General features: G+C 42.6%; 1 protein-coding gene and 1 pseudogene across 1 annotated transcript in view; both read right to left on the reverse strand.

Moving 5' to 3' along the window:
* Nucleotides 1–1,155: 1,155 nt before the first annotated feature.
* On the reverse strand, nt 1,156–2,866 carry LOC120367407 (protein PHTF1 pseudogene; annotated as a pseudogene).
* Nucleotides 2,867–12,582: 9,716 nt separating this feature from the next.
* LOC120360120 (cyclin-Y-like protein 2) overlaps nt 12,583–19,136 on the reverse strand; it is a 33,776-nt gene continuing 27,222 nt past the window's right edge. Inside the window, exons 10-11 of the mRNA XM_074382190.1 lie at nt 15,204–15,366; nt 12,583–14,008 (exon numbers count right to left, since the gene is read on the reverse strand). Coding sequence (XP_074238291.1) covers nt 13,898–14,008; nt 15,204–15,366 — 274 coding nt within the window. The 3' untranslated portion in view covers nt 12,583–13,897. The remainder of the gene's footprint in view (nt 14,009–15,203; nt 15,367–19,136) is intronic.

The raw sequence follows: 19,136 nt of genomic DNA on the forward strand, positions 1-19,136 counted from the left end.
GTTAAAACTCACAAAGCTGCAATTGAGCTACTTGGGAGATATGATCCACAAAAACAACTGATTATTGAAGATCCCTGTTATGGGTATGACTCTGACTTTGAGATGGTGTACCAGCAGTGTGTCAGGTGCTGCATAGCATTCTTGGAGAAGGCCCAGTGAGGCAGGTTCATGCCCTGCTGGGGCCAGCCTGACTAGACCCCACCCTGAGGCCCTGCATTTCTCAGTCAGTGTGTCATCATGTTCTAGAGCCCAAAGCCCCAGCTCTTTGTTCACTTGACACATTGTTTCTTACCTTAAAAAATAATTGTAGATGGAAATCAGTTGTGTTTGGCAGAAGATTAAACAAAAACCTTTGACTCAGACACTTTATGGTGTATATTAAGCAGTTTTAGACTAGTTGAACATCTCACTTTGCCCCAGTTAGAAAAACAGTCGAACAAACAGCATAAAACATAATAAAGGAAAACCTCACTTGAAGGCCCAGGTCAACATCTAAGCCCATTGAGACTTAGATCATCAAGTCTATCTCTTCAGTAGCTTTGTGTGGATGGCCTGATGGAGGGCAGGTGCCCTCTGCTCCTCTGAGCTACCTCTCACTTCCCCAGTACCTTTTATGGATTGACCGTAGCCCCTTTCGTAGGAGCTCACAGTTCAGATTAGAAGTGTTTTAATTTATAGACACCCATAGTGCACACTTGTATACTGAAAAGATAGAAAAGAAAGAAAGATTTATAGAATGAATCATTAGCACCTTTAATACTTCTTGAGTTTTGTCAAGTTTACTTCTTGAAGAGGTCAGCTCATTTGCTACCCTCTGAACCACTGCCTCTAAAACTTAATTACATCCAGAAAGGACACTTGTATGCCACTCTATCTATGGTCAGTTGAAGAATATGACTGTTTTTATATGCACGTGTAACCCAAATGTCCAATATAAATTGGCTTATTTTTTAAAATAATTTTAAAAGTTGGGAAAAGTTTTATTATTTGGCATGCTTAAATATTGATTGTTACATATTCTTCATCAGTATTTATCAAATGTATAGGCAGAACTTAAAAAATCATTTAATAAATTTTTTTCCCACTTATCAATCCTTTATTGCCCACATCAACTTGAAGAGAGACCAAATCAAGAGACAAAAAACAACTCAATGGTCAATGGAATATCATATACAAAAACAGAGGTAAAAAATTTTATTTATTTCTCCACTGACCTGTTTATATGTTCTCTCTGCCACACACATCATAAAAAAATCCAAATAAGACACAATCTTTCAAAAAACATTAATTATGGACAAATCAGTAACAGGTATAACAGGTGATGCCCCACAAAAGAGAGTCAAGATGTCCTCAGCTGAAATGGACTTCAGTTGGTCAAGGCTCTTCTCACGGAAAAGTCGATGTAAGAACGGAAAAAATGCTCATCCAATAGTGACAACATTTCCCAGCATCTGACAACCTACTCCTTGCTGGCACTGACCGCGCTCATGATGAGGCCACTTATTTCCAACACAGACATATCCATGTTTTTGCACTCATTCCCTTCCCAGATTATTGCTCTAACTCAATCAGAGGCAGGGCTTGAGGTCTGAAGCCAGAATAAATGGTTCTGCTGGAAAACATCCTCTTTGGGGTCACGTTTGTTCTGAGTGAAGGGTACTCATATGCGCCCTCTCACTGTCACTGGTGGCAGAAGACTGGCACTCTGGGCCATGTGGCAGGTTATCCCATAACATATCCTCGATCTCCAAGTCATGGCGGGTACTGGGTCTCTTCTTGACATGTTGAGGCTTCAAGAGCCACCACTCACACCAGATCTAGAGCCCTGGCTGAAGGCTGCTGATTCCAATTCTGATTCCGCCAGACTATCTAATTCCCACACAAGATGACACCACCTTGTAGTGGTTCTCTTTACCTGAGTTTAGGTGCTTTGAAAGTATTGATTTTCTATCCTCAACTCCACAATCATTGTCACTTGTCCCCTTCCACACTCCTACACAATAATATCATCTGTGTCTCTGCTTCTCCATCTTCCTCACTTGACAGGTCATAAGATACCCCATTACCCAAACACCTGAAAGCCTCCCTACGGCACTTTTCTCCATCTGAAAATTTTGCTTTCTCTCTTGTTTGCCACATTCTAACCTCTGGTCAACATTGTCTCTCCTTAATGATAGGATGGACACAACTTGGGTCATTGTCAGTTTCAGTCCCTTTATGAGATATGAATTTACTCTTTTAATCCTGTTGCCAAAGATGGGCTCCCCAAAACCACCAATAACGGGTACAGATTCCAAAGTTTCTACTCCTCTGACTTTATCAGGGGAGTTATTTCCATTTTCTCAGCTCCCATTGCCATTTACAGTTTTTCCTAATTTTCTTCTTCTCCAATTTCCATTGTTTCCTGATGGGTTTGCTAACTGAGTAGAAACAATTTGACAGCGGACAGTTCCCATGAGTAGCATAAGACACGAGCATCCAAGTACTTCACTTACATTCACAATAGGCATCATCAAATATAAGACGATTGCTATAACTTGCATGAAATAAAGCAGTAACAGCCAAACAAAGATTATTAAAGAGGTAACCTGAATCCACCAGTTGCTGAAAGACGGAAAAAATACAACTCGAACAAGCCCCTTCCGAGTCAGAAGTGTCCATGGAATTTCAGGTTTTGCTTTGGTGAATGTTGAGCCTCTGATTAAGTCAACATCAGTCAAGTCTGGCTTTATTTGGCCCATCTATTTTGGTTTGTTTTTGAAACCCTTAATCCGAGTCTGTTCAACTGACTTTTCCTATGTCTGCTGATCGTATGCTCCCATCTTCTTTTGGTACCAGATACAGCATCTCTCTCATTTGAGACCATCTGTGTCTCCAACCAGAGAATGGGATTTCACTGGTGCCTGATGCCCTGCAGGCCAGCACCCAGGGCCTTTGTCCTCAGTGGCTGGGGGCCCTCCATGAGGCTGGGGATGAGTCAGCGGGCTAGCAGGCCGCATCTTTCCCACTGGGCAGAAACACCCACGGAGTCGTTACTGTGGAGGTTTTAAAGGCCACCCGAGCCTCGGAGGCAGCAGACCACCCAGCAGCCTGAAGTGGCAAATCGATCACCTGTCCACTGACCTACGAGGTCATGGGCTGACCAGAAAATAAGCAGAGAATGAACTGGAAAATGAGGGAGATTAAAAGTGAAGGAGGTCTTCGCTAGGCATTTTTTTTTTTTTTTTTTGTCATTTCACAGTGAGAATTTATTGAGAATGGCTCATTACACACAAAATATATATAACATCTCTGGAAAGCAAAAGATCTGTTTCATACCCCTGTGGCTATAGTGAACAAGGCCCATTTTCCCACGTGGCTTCAGGGGCTGTGCTGGGTCCAGGCTGGGCAGCTGTGGGTGCCATGTGCTGTGGGCACAAGTCCCTGATGTCCAGGCTCCCTCTCTGTCCTGATTTTCATGACTTGTGCAAGAATGCCACACCCTGAGGCTTACATCCTGCCTCTGTGACACTCCCTAGGCAGATGGGTCTTGAGAACGGGTGGCTTTCTCATTCATCTTCCAGGCAGGTGACCTTTAACTTGTGGCATGCCCTGAGAAGCCATGCTCTGGGACCAGAGACTGAGCATTTCTAAACATCTTGGATGGACTGAGGTGCTGGTACCACTCTCCATGGAGGCCACTGCCCAGTGACAGCCCTACCAGCATGTGCACTGTGTGTGAATCACATCTCGCCATCCTGAAAACTTCCCTTCCTCCCACTGGTTTCTGTCATACAGCGGATCTCACAACTTTACCAGAACATCTGAAGATGCCCACACCCCACATTTGCTGTGCATGGGTACTCCTGGGCCACCTGTCATTAAGGGAATGGAGATGAGACCAGTCTGTAGCCAACACCAGTCTCTGAAACCCAGAAGGGCTGTCCAGCTAACAGCATCTCCGTCTTGGCCAAAGGCTTTGTCTAGGGTTGAGGAGCAATTTGGCTGAGTGGTCTGACCACCCTCCTAAAGAAAACCCACCTCTACCCCCAGAGTTACCTAGTGGGGGAGGGTCCAGCTGCCACTATGCGATGCCTTGGGCACTGTAAGACCAGGACCCAGGAGTACAGGGATGGTGTCACTGTTGCCCCTTTGAGAATGAGGCATTTCCCTTAGTTTCTAAGGTGTAGTTTGGGGTTCAAGACCCACCTCCACCACTGTCCTGGGCAGACTCCCCAGACTAGGCCAGCTGCCTTGTCTGTGAGGTGAAGTGGGGGTACTCAAAGCACTGGCCAAGTCCCTTTCTCTGAAAAAGAACGTGAGCTGGCTAACTGCCCTGTGCAGAGGTGTTAGCGGTTCCAAAGTACCTTCACTTTTACTGTTTTACTTGAAGGTGATTACCCCTCAAAAATAAAAACGTAAATCTCAAAGAAACAACCCCTGACCCCAACCAAAAAAAAATGAGGTGGGGGAAGGAAGGAGCGCTATGCTATTTGCTGTGTTGTATGACCCTGGGCAGGAACTCCTCATCTCCATCAAGATAGAAGAGATCCAGTGTCCTGTGCAATGTGGCATGAAGACCAGGTTGGGTGGGCAGCTGCAGGCTGTCCCTGCCCCTTGCTTTGGAGCACAGCCCCTAGCAGCCAACCTTAAAGGACTAGAGGCTTCCCACACTCAGAGGACAGACCCCACTGTCAGGATTTGGGCTGGTGTCAGGAGGTGTGGGGATCCCTCTGCGGCTAGGGCAGCTGTTTCTTCCCAGAGCACACACTGTGCTGCCAGTCATCAGGGCTTCCAGTGGCATCCAGGCCCGGGCCGCACCCTGAGAGCCCTCCATCTGACGGAACTGAGGACCTGGAGGGCTGTGGGGGGCTTAAGAGGCCCCAGGGGCTAGGGCTCTGATCAGCTGTGAGGTGTGGCTATCCTTTGTGGCAGGGGCCAGACATCCTGTAACCAGCTGCAGAAACTTGGCCCCATGGGTAGGCAGGAGGTGGTGGTGTCACCAACCACGGGGCATGGGGCGTCTGCAGCACTTCCAGGAGAGAGGAGCCTGGAGGGGTCCTCAGCGCCGCAGGATTGGAGTCAGCTATGCTGTCTCCAGACACTCACATACTGTCCTGACAAGTGGCCACAGTCAAGCGACTTCGCTTTCCAGGCTCAGTCCTGTGGTCTGAGGGGAGACAAACTCAAGGCTCTCCCCTTGCCTTGGGTCTACCTCAAAGGCAACAAGGGCACTGCCAGGGCTGGACTTCCTGTGGGCACATTTGGAGTCAGGCTTGGGGTCTGACTCTTGAGACCAGGAGTTTGAGCCCAGCCCGGCCAACATGGTGAAGCCCATCTCTACTAAAAATACAAAAATAAGCCAGATGCAGTGGCATGTGCCTGTGATCCCAGCTAATCGGCTGGCTGATGCAAGAGAATCACTTAAACCTGGGAGGCAGAGGTCGCAGTGAACTGAGATTGCAACACTGCACTCCAGCCTGGGTGACAGAGCTAGACTCTGTCAATAAACAAATAAATAAATAAATAAAATACAGCTCTTGGCCTGGCACAGTGGCTCATGTCTATAATCTCAGCACTTTAGAAGGCCACGGTGGGAGAATTGCTTGACCTCAAGAGTTCGAGGTCATCTGGAAACATAGTGGGACCCCTGTCTCTACAAAAGCAAGTTTGAAAATGAGCCAGGCACAGAGGGACACACTTGCAGTTCCAGCTACTTGGGAAGCTGAGGTGGGGATTGCTTGAGCCCAGGAGGCCGAGGCTGCAGTGAGTCCTGATTGTGCCACTGTACTTTAGCCTCTCCAGATTTGTGGATCTCGTAATTCTAAGTCATTATCCTCCACCATCCTTTGCTTTAAGTTGTCATATAATGATATCAGTTTTTCTGGAATCACATTAGGGTCTATAGATGTGCTTTTCTTATAGATATCCTGCACTCACATCAAAGCTGCGTTTTCTCTTTCTCTCTCTTTCTTTCCTTTATTCTTTTCTCCTTTATTTATTTATTTTTTCTAGACAAGGCCGTCACCTCCTGTGCTCACGTGAACCTCCTGCCTCAGCCTCCCGAAGTGCTGGGATTACAGGCATGAGCTACTACATCCAGCCAAAAACTGCGCTAGAAAAAAAGGTATTTGGCAAAAAGATCAAGGTTTCACGTGTGCTGGGATGGTTGCAGTGATGACATTGAGAAGTCCCTTTTCTTTTTTTACAAGGGGTCTTAGGTTGGATCATTTATGTTGAAATGGTGGGCAAAGGCAGCTGCAGGCCTCTGTCTACAGCACATATCAATCAATCCACTGTTTGCTTTTACTGCCAAGACGTTTCTCTGCTTCTTGGGAGCACTTCCAGCATCACCAGTGGCACTTCGTGTGCATCCTATTGTGTTCTTCAGGTTTACGGTATTGCACTAAACATGAAAAATACATGAGAACCACGACGGATCAGGTTTCACTGTGGTACACAATGTACAGGAGAGACAGGTGCTCACGTGGAGATGGCTAGTGTCCCATGGCATTTGAAGTGAACACTCTCGACATGAGCTCACAACAATGGGAGCAGGAGTGGTGGCAGAATTACTCCAGTGGCACAGCATGCTCCCATTAATCTATGCAGTTATGAGTTAATACTTCATCTTTATGTTTGTTTATGTTTCTCTCGACTAAATGGCACCATGCAATGTGTTTGTGTGCATAACTTTTGATAAATGTTAACTGTTTATAGTAGATTTCTGTATATTTTTATGGTACTAAGTGATAAAAATAAACTAGTGTCTACATATATTTTATGCATATTCATGACATACCTTTTTTTTTTCGTTTTCTTTGGGATGGAGTCTCACTATGTCACCTAGGCTGCAGTGCAATGGCACAATCTTGGCTCACTGCAACCTCCACCTCCTGAGTCCCGGTTCAAGCAATTCTCCTGCCTCAGCCTCCTGAGTAGCTGGGATTACAGGCACGCATCACCATGCCCAGCTAATTTTTGCATGGCATACTTTTTCTAAACTTTTTCAATATTTCTAGGATACAAGGTTCATCTACAAGTTTCTTCAAATGGTTACAAATCTCCAAAAGATGTTTCAATATATTTATTGAAAACAGCCCGGGCCAGGTGTGGTGGTTCATGCATGTGATCCCAGCAATTTCGGAGGCCAAGGTGGGAGGGTTGCTTGAGTCCTGGAATTTGAGACCAGCCTGAGCAACATAAGGAGACCCTGTATCTATCTAAGAAGATTTCATTTAAAAACTTTTTTAGAAAAGAATCTGTATGTAGGTACACCCATGTAGTTCAGACTTGTGTTGTTCAGGGGTCACCACTGTACATGTGATGATTATAGGAAAGAGATGACAAAAAGTTAGTCTTATTTCTGCATCTGATCCCATTTTAAAGAGGTGTTTAGGTCTGAGAATTTTCACACGTGTGAGGTTCCACAGTCAGGATGCCGAGGAGTGGCATCCCGCTTGCTGGAGTCCAGCCCTCCCCACCATACCCTGCTGACTGGTGCTGCACCTTCCATCCCTGTCACACTGTTGTCTTGGAAGGCCGTGTGAGTGGAGACACGCAGCATGGGATCTTTGTAACTGGTTGCTTTCACTGAGTCATGTTTTTGAGCTCCATCCCCACTGCTCTGTGTGTCAGTGACGTGTTCCTTTGGATTGTGGAATGGTGTTTGCCTGTACAGGGAGACACAGGTGGTTACCCCTTCATCCATGAGAGGACGTGTGGTTGTGTCCAGATTTGGGTGATTATGAATAGAGTTGCTATAAACATTTGTATAGAGGTTTTCATGTGAACACAATTTTTTCTTTCTTCAGGGAAAATAGCTGTGGGACTGCTGGGCCATGTGATTTAACAGAGCTGTCAAACTGCTTTCCGGTGGCACCTCACTACGGTTTGATTTGCATTTTCCTAATGACTAGTGTTGATGGTCTCTCATAGGCTTACTGTCCTCCAAATAGAGCATCCTCCTTGGTGAGGGTCCAAGTCATTTACCCATTTTTGTTTGGATGGTTCTCTAACTGTTGATTCTGAGAATTCTTTGTTTATTTCAGATACTTTCTTTGTTGGATGTGTGTGGTTTGCAGATATTCTCTCCCAGTCTGTAGCTGTCTTTTCAGCATCTTTTGCTATATTGTTTTTTTTTTTTTGATCAAGTCTAATTAATGGATTTTTGCTTTTATGTGTACTTGGTGTCTTGTCTAAGAACTCTTTCCCTAATCTCAAGTTATGAAGATTTCTTCCTATGTTTTCTTCCAAAACTGTAAACACAGACACACACATACACACACACACACCCCCCACACACTAGAATATTATTTAGCCAGATAAATGACATCCTGTCATTCATGGCAACATGAATGAGCCTGGAGGACATTATGTTAAGTAAAATAAGTCAGACACAGAAAGATATTCTCACTCATATGTGGGAGCTAGAACAATTTTGAACTCATGAAAGTAGAGAGGAGAGTTATGGGCATTAGAGGTTATAAAGTGTAGGGAGGAGAGAAGGCTGGGAGAGGCTCGGTGACATACAAAATTACAGTTAGATAGGAAGAATGAGCTCTGTTCTGAAACACTGTAGAGTGAATGTGGTTAACAAGAATTTATTGCATATTTTCCAAAAGCTAGGAGAGAGGATTTTGAATGTTCACAAAACAAAGAAATGAAAATGTCTGAGGTGATGGATATGCTAATTGCCCTGATTTGATCATTTATACATTGTATACACATATGGAACTATCACCCTGTATCCCATAAACATACACAATTATTACATGCCCACTAAAAATGAAAGGAAAGGATTAACTATCACAGAGATGAGCCCTGGAGCTCATAAACAACTTTTCAAATTCCCCGTCCTGAACTCATCACATGCCGTGATCTCCCTGGTCCTTGCCAGCTCCTAGGAGCTCATCTTTTCAGAGAGCCACCCAAGCAAGGGGATTATTTACTTCATTCTACACCTTGCTTGCCGTGACCATGGCGTCAAGCAATAAAAGGACGGAAAGAGTGAAAAAGCAACGGAGTGTGCCCACCTGCTTAGGCCACCGCTCTACTTATCAGAAATGAGGTGCCAGTGGGCTGCAAAGGACTGAGGTACAAGAAAAAGGAGTAAAGAGAAAAGAATTTCTTGCACTCTCTCTACATGGTAGGAGACTGTTTCCTGCTCCTCAGCTGGGTCAGGAAGGCTGTCCTGAGCCCTGTCTTTTTGCACCCAAGTCCATTTCCAAGCTCAGGCCTCCTTGAAGACAGACTGGGAGACACCAGAGAAGGGAAATGGCAAAACTCAATGCCAGCTCAGTGTTACTTAAAATCCTTTGGAGACAGAATCTCTCACTGTCACCCAAGCTGCAGTGCACTGGTGTGATCTGGGCTCACTGCAACCTCCATCTCCCAGGTTCAAGCCATTCTCATGTCTCAGGGACCTGAATAGCTGGGATTACAGGCATGTGCCACCATCCTTGGCTAATTTTTGTACTTTTAGTAGAGATGGTGTTTCACCATGTTGTCCAGGCTGTTCTCAAGCTCCTGACCTCAAGTGATCCACCTGCCTTGGTCTCCCAAAATGCTGAGATTACAGGTGTGAGCCACATACCCAAACCCTAGAGCTGTTTTTCTTCTTTTTTTTCTAAGACGGAGTCTCACTCAGTCACCAGATTGGAGTGCAGTGGCATGACCTAAGCTCACTGCAACTCTGCCTCCCAGGTTCAAGTGATTCTCCTGCCTCAGACTCCCAAGTAGCTGGGATAACAGGTGCGCACCACCATGCCCAACTAATTTTTGTATTTTTAGTAGAGATGGGGTTTCACTATGTTGTCCAGAATGGTATAGATCTCTCGGCCTCTTGATCCACCAGCCTCAGCCTCTCAATGTGCTGGGATTACAGGCATGAGCCACTGTGCCTGGTCAAGATTTTACTTTGCATTATAGATATGGGAATACAACCCTGTCTGTGGAGATGTATTCCAGTAAGAAATACAAGACATAGGATAAAATATATTTGTAGAAATTCTAATAGATTTGATTTTAATCATACTCACCCATGGTTTTAATCAAGATAAAATAGATGGCAGGAGATATTTAACTTTGTCAATATAAATATAATGAAAAACTAATTGTCATACTTCTCCCATTTGCTCCATTATATTGGAACATTGGACAATGTTTGATACTCTGTGTCATACTCATTTCCTTACATTTTATTTAAAACCTTAAAAATGGCCGGGTGCGGTGGCTCAAGCCTGTAATCCCAGCACTTTGGGAGGCCGAGGCGGGTGGATCACGAGGTCAAGAGATCGAGACCATCCTGGTCAACATGGTGAAACCCTGTCTCTACTAAAAAATACAAAACATTAGCTGGGCATGGTGACGCGTGCCTGTAATCCCAGCTACTCAGGAGGCTGAGGCAGGAGAATTGCCTGAACCCAGGAGGCGGAGGTTGCGGTGAGCCGAGATCGCGCCATTGCACTCCAGCCTGGGTAACAAGAGCGAAACTGTCTCAAAAAAAACAAAAAACAAAAAACAAAAAACCTTAAAAATTATTGTTATTAAATTGGATTGCAAAATATATCAACACCACAGCAACTTATCAAATGCATCTCATGTTTCAAAATCCTTGTTTTAGAATCACATCAAAATTATTTAAAATTTAACTTAATAATATACGTGTCACAAAATATGCCAACACAAAGTATTTAATGGTTGACTCGGTAATAAACCTAATAATAAATCATTAAATTACATAACTTTTATCTCTAGTGACTTCAAAAGGAGCAATTTCAGTAAAAATGTTTCAAAAAATTATTTTTAAAAATACAGTGAAGACATGAAACTTGAAACTTCTATGTTTAAAAAAATGTCAAGACAACTTTCTTCAGATCAGAATATATACTAGTTTATTTTTATTTTTATTCTCTCACAATTATAGAGAATCAGGTCAAAAATAAAGTTAGAAATTATTCAAGAATGTCAGATCTGCTTCAAGTTATTTTTATGAGATAGAAACAAATACAATCTTTGTTTTTGTAAAGGGCTTTACACAGGTTTCCTTTAGACTATAAGTGACAAGAAAACGGGAACCATTTTCTACATATGTGCCTAGTAATAAGTCATTATTAAATGCTAAGTCAATATTTGTTCAATAACAAGCCAGCACTAGTATCAAGTGCTAGAAATATAAAACATTAAAATTATTTCAATTATTCATCTTGAAATACAATTTCAAGAACTATTTTTTTTGTCATGGTGATTCTTCATTGGGTATGGATGAATGATGAGGCATAAATGACCAACGTAAAACATTCCAGAATAAAGACGGGGTCCTTGTCACATGGTCATGAAATACTAGGCTCACAGACACTTTGAAGGGTGAGAAAAATAAAATGTATTAAGCAAAAAGAATACAGAGGAACCAGGGACCCTCAGCAGAGCGGGAGTCCTGCTAGCATAGGCTTCCCGCTTCACAGATTGAATTCCAGGTTCCATACAGGAAGAGAGGAGGCCAGGCTCTCCACACTGCAAACAGTGTGAACTTCCCAAGGCTCCACTCCAGTGCTCACTCCTCCCAGTGTGCAGGCCTGATGGAGGTTCTCTGATGACCCCTTTATACTCAGCCGCCTCATTCCTCTCTCTAAATAAGTACATCCAACTGCTGTTAGAATAAGGATGCTGCTTCCTACAGTCAGGGGCAGTTTTGGGAAAGCTGCACTCAGAGTCCCCTCAGAGGCCTATCTAAAAGTCCCTGGCAGAAGGGATCATTGTCCGAGGCTCCAGCTGCTTGACCATTCAACCTTTGAGGGCTGAAGGTGAGACAACATACACCAGATTATTAGAAAGCATGTATCAGAACAAAATGAGCCGGGTAGGTGGCTCACGCCTGTAATCCCAGCAGTTTTTGAGGCTGACGCAGGTGGGTTGCCTGAAGTCAGGAGTTTGAGACCAGCCTGGCCAAGAGACTGAAACCCTGTCTCTACTAAAAATACAAAAAAATACAAAACACTACATGGGCATGGTGGCAGGTGCCTGTAATCCCAGCTACTAGGGAGACTGAGGCAGGAGAATCTCTTGAACCCAGGAAGTGGAGGTCGATGAACCAAGATCTCACCACTGCACTCCAGCTTGGGCCACAAGAGAGAAACTCTTTCTCAAACAAAGCAAAACAAATCAAAGTGAATCAAAATAAGGGGAGGGGTAAGGACAGCTCAAAAGTCCCAGGGCCTTTTACCAGTTTGCACAGGAGAGGGAGGCCAAAAACCCCACTGGGAAAAAGAAACTTGGCCCTTTGGCCAGCATGCTGTGCTTCTGGGCTCCCTTCCCCTGAGCCCAGTCCTAAGCCAACCAGTTTAAGGTTTGAAAATTTAACTTTTCTCAGTTTGGAGGATACATCTAAGGAAACTGTCCCATAGTATAGAGACAAAATTAACTCTCTGTGAAGACAGGACAGAAGAGGAGAAAGAAAAAGATGTTTTTTCAAAGGAGTCCCAGGGATTCAGGATGGATTTCAAAGGGATACACATGGAAGATGGATGGCTACACATCTAAAAACAGGGGAGCAGGCGACACCTGGTTTCCTTCTGGTTTTGAGAAGTGGGTCTTCTATATTAACAAAATTACACAAATACAAACTATAATTGGTTAAAACAAGACTTTATTTAAAATATTTATTTATTTACTTATGAGCAGAGTCTCACTCTGTCACCCCGGAGTGCACTGGTGCAATCTCGGCTCACCGCAACCTTTGCCTCCTGGGTTCCAGGAATTCCATCACAACTGTGCTTAAGTTTCTCTCCTTCCCCAGCTCCCGGACTCTGCTCTGCCTTCAGTCTGAGCCAACATACAAACCCCGTTTACGTTCCTCCTAAGAACAGACTGACTTCTGGGTGAAACATTCCCTAAGCCTGAATCTGATTTTGCCATTCTCCACTCTTCCTCCCACCTTCCTTCTCATGTTGTTCGCTCCTCCATAAAAAACACAGCCCTTTCCTGCCTCTTGTGAGATGCTTGCAGATCTGATGCTTGGAGCTTTCCCCATTGCAATACTCCTTTAGAATAAAGTCACGTCTTACCTACATCTGAATTTATTTGCCAATATCTAGAAACAGCCTCAGGACAATAACAATTATTCCCTCACAGAGGACATCACAACCCGCCTCCTATTCTCAACTCTGATCCTGTCTGCCTGTGCATTCTCAGCTTTCCAGCGCTCTGTAGCTTCTCTCAGCATAAAGGCCCCGTCTATGGCGGCTGCGAGCAGGCTGGGACACCTGAAGGGGAGGACCCTCAGGAAGAAAAGACTGTGCTATTCATGAACTCCTTTGACATGTTTTCATACTAATACTGCAATTTGGGGGGAAAGAAAAATATTTTTAAAAAACAAAAAAGTTATCTTTTAAAATCTAAAAAATTTAAACCATTGTTTTAAAAGCCTTACATAGGCCAGGTGCCCCTGTAATTCCAGCTACTTAAAATAAAACATTTAATTAAGAAGGGAGGCTGAGGAATAGAATGGCTTGGACCCAGGAGGTGGAAATTGTATTGAGCCGAGATCACACCACTGCCCCCTAGCCTGGCAAGAGACTCATCTGAAAACAAAACAGAAAAAGGCTGACACAGTTCATAGCTATCAGCCGACACACTAACAAGCATCTGTGAGTGAGCAGAAGGAGTCTTCACTTTGGAGTGGTTTCTATAACTCTGTTTACATTCAAAGGGACAGAAGAGTGTAAGACTCTGTTGTTGCCCTGACATGGTCCCATGCTTTACTATAAAGTGCAATCTTAGTTGTCCTTGAGTTAACTTGAATTGAGGTATTTCTTCTTTTTAAAATACAAACTTTTCCAGTTATTTAGCAGGAGAGGTGGTATTTTCCTGTCTTTTTTGGTGAGGGGCTCAGATGTTACATTACCCCTCATTTCTTCCTTCAGGAGAGGACGGCCTTAGCGCGCTGAAGACAAATTAAGTCATCAGCACTCAGAGCCCCGGTCTTGCGAGCAGTATAGAACACTTCCTCTTGATCTATCCTTGATAAGGCCTAAGAATGTCAAATAGAAAAGAGGTACGATTTTAAAAAGGGTTCCATCCTTTTAACAATCACCACTGAGGAGAAGCCACACTTGCAGACTCCTTTAGATAGTTCAGCTACAGCTACTTTGGCTGAGGTTTACACTGCCAACTTCTGGCAGCTTACTTAAGTCATCTCCTTTCAGGGCTAGAATTAGATTGCTGGAGCAAAGGGCAGCTTGCTTTATTAAGTTACTTAAAAATTGGGCTCCCCAAAATGTCACCCTATTGTGACAGGCTTCTGACAGTATCATCTGTTACCTGTGCACTTGTGCCTTAAAGATAACGAAAGCACACATTGCAAAAAGGTAGATTATTAGTCTATTCGCATTCTACCCAATCTATAAAGTTATGATATACTGAAAGAAAATTGTAACCAGGCAGGCATATGCTGGATTGTATTGAAATGTTAACAAAGTCTAATGATTAAGCATCAAAAGGCACTACTTTTACGCTTATGGTAGAAAATTGTATTACTTTAAAATACTTCCACAATGCCACAGAATATGCCTATTTTAAATGATCATCCTTGTCAGCTGTGAGTAATTTTGCTGTGTACTTACCAAAAGTCACAAACCATAAATATTACTTTGTTCCATAAGAGTTATCATTTCCAGTAAAATCCCATGTACTTCCTGCAGCCAGTACCTGAGACAGGCACACCTCATACTGTCTAAGTGCAGGTCTCTCGGCTTAGGCACTAATGGTTTGCCTAACACACCCATGGGACTGACTGCACTGTGGTATACACAGTAGAAAATGACAGAAATTTGCAAACTGAGTAATAAAAAGTAGTCAAGAGTGGTAAGTAAGTGCATTATGCATGTTGACATTGTTAGAAATACAATGGCAAGAAATCATTTCTGTATGATTAATTGCAAGGGCAAAGGTTCAAAATGTTCAAATTCATTAAGAATGAATTTAATTTGATTAAAACATTCTGAATTATGGCCACAAAAGAGATAATATCTATAATTTTCAAAAAATGTGAATCCTTATAAAAACCATAAGAGATACGGGAAATAGAATGCCGAAAGGTTAATAAGCTCTTCAGTATGTTAATTTTGAAGCTTTCCATTTTTCTAATCACTACTTCATATGACCTAGACATAAATGTTGGCACTGGTGTTTGACTTAAAACCCACTTAGTGACTTCATAACCTTACCTTCAGATCCCATGCTCTTTCTCTGTCAAGAAGGTAATATGGCAAACCCAGGCCATGCCTGAATGCCAAGGCACGAAGACAGAAGTAGCATCTGGTATAAACACTTAGAGAAACGTTCAGATTATAATTAATTAACTCCAAGTACCACCTTTGTAACTCGTTCCTGGGGAAGGAGAAATACAACAAAACCATCACAGGACCATGTTAGTTCACTGGGCTATCTTCAAAAACATTATTCTTATGTAACAAATGTGCTAAAGCTCTCATGTGCTCTAGTTTGTTAGAATTCATGAAATAACACACTGGACAGAACCCGATCTAGTGAAGAAATACAAGAAAGCATGCAACTTTCCCAATTCTCTTTGAAAACTCAGAAAAAAAACTTGTACCGGAAACAAAGCATGAATGTAAAAAATGTGTTAATAAACTTGATTTTACCCTATGCTTTCAAAGACATTTTATCTTAAGAAACATGGTAAAGCCAGCCGGGCGTGGTGGCTCAAGCCTGTAATCCCAGCACTTTGGGAGGCTGAGGCGGGTGGATCATGAGGTTGAGAGATCGAGACCATCCTGGTCAACAAGGTGAAACCCCGTCTCTACTAAAAATACAAAAAAATTAGCTGGGCATGGTGGCGCGTGCCTGTAATCCCAGCTACTCAGGAGGCTGAGGCAGGAGAATTGCCTGAACCCAGGAGGCGGAGGTTGCGGTGAGCCGAGATCGCGCCATTGCACTCCAGCCTGGGTAACAAGAGCAAAACTCCGTCTCAAAAAAAAAAAAAAAAAAAAAAAAAAAAGAAACATGGTAAAGCCTTCAGCTTTTTTATTTCTTTGAAAACATGAAAAGATTCAATGGGAAATTCCTTATAAACAGAAACATGTGGTAAGGTCTTCAGTTATTCCAGTTCCACATGAAGATAAGAACTCATTTCTGAAATAAAACCTATGAATGTATAGAATGCAGAAATGCCTTCATTTACATGATATTTGCTCCAAGACCTATAATAATACACACTGGAGATAGATTTTATAAATATAAGAAAGCATATTGGATTGGAACCCTAGTAGATTACCAAATACAGAAAAGTTTACAGTTTTAAGAATTTCTTCAACATTGATGTGAAAACTTTCCCTAGAGGGAAATCCTACTAATGTTCATAAATTGAAAAGCCTCATGCAAATTTATTCTTGTATAATCTTCAAAAAGATACATAAGTAAACGTTATCCTACTTCTATTTTGTTTCTCAGTGATTCTTCATTTGAAGGGGTCTCTGTATTACTTCCGCTTCTTTTGCAAGAAAACATTGAGGTTACAATTTTGTAGATACTTTTTCAACAATACTATATGCATTTAATAGGCAGTTGTTTTTTTAAGTCAGTTAACAAAACTTTTCTTTATTTAAAAATATCACACTGAGCTACTAGAATGGCTCCAAATTCTGTTTTGAAACACATGCAGGTGCGTTCCTACGCTAATGTCCAAACAGGGCACAGCTGCTAGCAGTCCATTCTGAATCCAGCACCCCAACTTTGGGATGAGGAGAAAGGGGACGGCCTCCTCTGTACTTGTGCAGCTGACTCAGGGCTCATTCTTGAGTGTTCCATTGCACAACTCAGACTTCATGCTCACTCCCCCAAGGCACCGCAATAGTGATCAGATGGTAGAAATGATGAATGCCATTTATTAGCTGTCACTATTACGGAGCAGGGATACTCTTTACACCTCCAACGGTGGAAAGATCAGAGAGAGACATCTTGGCTAAACTAAACTCATTTTATGAGATGCCTTCCGGTAGGGTGCCAGCCTTACACTGTGTTTCTCCTGAGTTGGGTTAGAAATGAAACCCCAAGGTGCTCAGCATCGGTCACCCCTGGCCACAACAGAATGTGGGGATGAGTTGAATGCACTGAGAGGGGAACAGGCTGGAAGCAGCCCTCTGCTGCATGATTATTCACCTGTCCTGGCCAAAGGTTTTGTTTTTGTTTTTTTGAGACAGGGTCACCCAGGCTAAAGTGCACTGGCATGATCCTAGCTCACAGCAGACTCAACCTCCCAGGCTCAAGTTACCCATGCACCTAAGCCTTTCAAGGCTTGGAACTACAGGCTCATGCCACTTAACCGTGTGATTTTTAAAAATTCTTTTTGTAAAGACAGGGTCTCACTTTTTGCCCAGGCTGGTGTTAAACTCCTGTGATCAAGTGGATACTCCCACCTTGGCCTCCCAAAGTGCTGGAATTACAGACATGAGCCACTGTATCCAGCACTTGGACAAATGTTTAAATAAATACAAAACTAGAGTAATCTTACCACTCTCATACTAATCACTGTAAATACTCAATTGTATAAAAACAATACCTCAACAACACATTTGGCTTCTTGCTTTTGAAGTTTCAATGTTTTATCCACTGGCTAAGTCAACAAATGTTTGTAGTTCTCCAGTATGGAAATCAGTTAGGATATAAGCAGATATGTGGTTTTCTCATTGGTTTCACTGAAAACCCAGCTGAAACCACTTCCAACATTAATTTTCTAGTCATATAACCACAAGGCTATGATGGGAATGTCAATCAGATATGTGAATAATCAGCTGACCAGGACTTAGTTTACTATAGAAATGTATGCACTTCATAATCTCTTTTCTGTATTTCCATAAATATTTTAACTATTATAATAACGTGTAAAATATGGCATTTCATAGAATGATCATGTTTATTAATAGTAGTTATCGAAGAAAACAATTATCCCTACAGGATATGTATCTTCTTAGTTTTTGTTGTTTTTTAAATGGCTGAATAGCATATCCTTTTCAAGCACAGCAAATTTTCAGACTAGAAGCTGCTCAGTTTAACTTACATGTATATATGTGTGTGTGTGTATGTGTATATATGTGTTGTTTATCAATAATGTTTTTAAATTTTATTTCAATCATTTTTGAGAAACAGGTGGTTTTGGTTATATAGATAATTTCTTGAGGAGTGACATCAGAGCTTCTGGTTCACCTACCACTTGAGCAGTGTACCCAATATGTAATCTTTTATCCATCACCCCCCTCCCAACCTCCCCCTCCAGTCCCCAAAGGCCACTGTATCATTTTATGACTTTAGATTCTCATGGAGAATACATGATATTTGGTTTTCCATTCCTGAGTCACTTCACTTAGAATAATGACCTCCAGCTCCATCCAGGTTGCTGTAAAGGCCATTATTTCATTCTGTTTTATGGCTCAGCAGTATGCCATGGTATATTTATTCCACATTTTCTTTACTCATTAATTGATGGGCATTGAGGCTGGTTCCACATTTTTACAATTGCAAACTGTGCTGCTGTCAACATGCATGTGCGTTTGTCTTTTTCGTATGACTTCATTTCCTTTGGGTAGATACGCAGTGTGAGATTGCTGGACTGAATGGCAGTGCTGGTTTCCACAGTGCTTGTACTGGTTTACATTCCCATCAGCAGTGTAAGTGTTCCCTTTTGACCAAATCCATACCAGCATAGATGATTTTTTGATTTTTTAATTATGGCCCATTCTTGCAGGAGTATTACATTGTTGTATTACATTGTGGTTTTAATTTGCATTTCACTGATAATTAGTGATGTTTCTGAAGACAAATACATCCTAACAAGACTAACAGACGTTGAAAAGTTTGAAGAAAACTCTGATAGACACTAATTTTTAAAAGGTTCAATTTACAGTCAAAAAGAGACCACTTATAATCCCAGCACTTTGGGAGGGCGAGGCGGGTGGATCACAGAGCAAGAGATCGAGACCATCCTGGTCAACATGGTGAAACCCCGTCTCTACTAAAAACACAAAAAATTATCTGGGCATGGTGGCGCGTGCCTATAATCCCAGCTACTCAGAAAGCTGAGGCAAGAGAATTGCCTGAACCCAGGAGGCGGAGGTGACAGTGAGCCGAGATCGCGCCATTGC

This window comes from Saimiri boliviensis, chromosome 12 (genome assembly GCF_048565385.1).
Source record: "Saimiri boliviensis isolate mSaiBol1 chromosome 12, mSaiBol1.pri, whole genome shotgun sequence".
Classification (NCBI taxonomy): Eukaryota; Metazoa; Chordata; class Mammalia; order Primates; family Cebidae; genus Saimiri; species Saimiri boliviensis.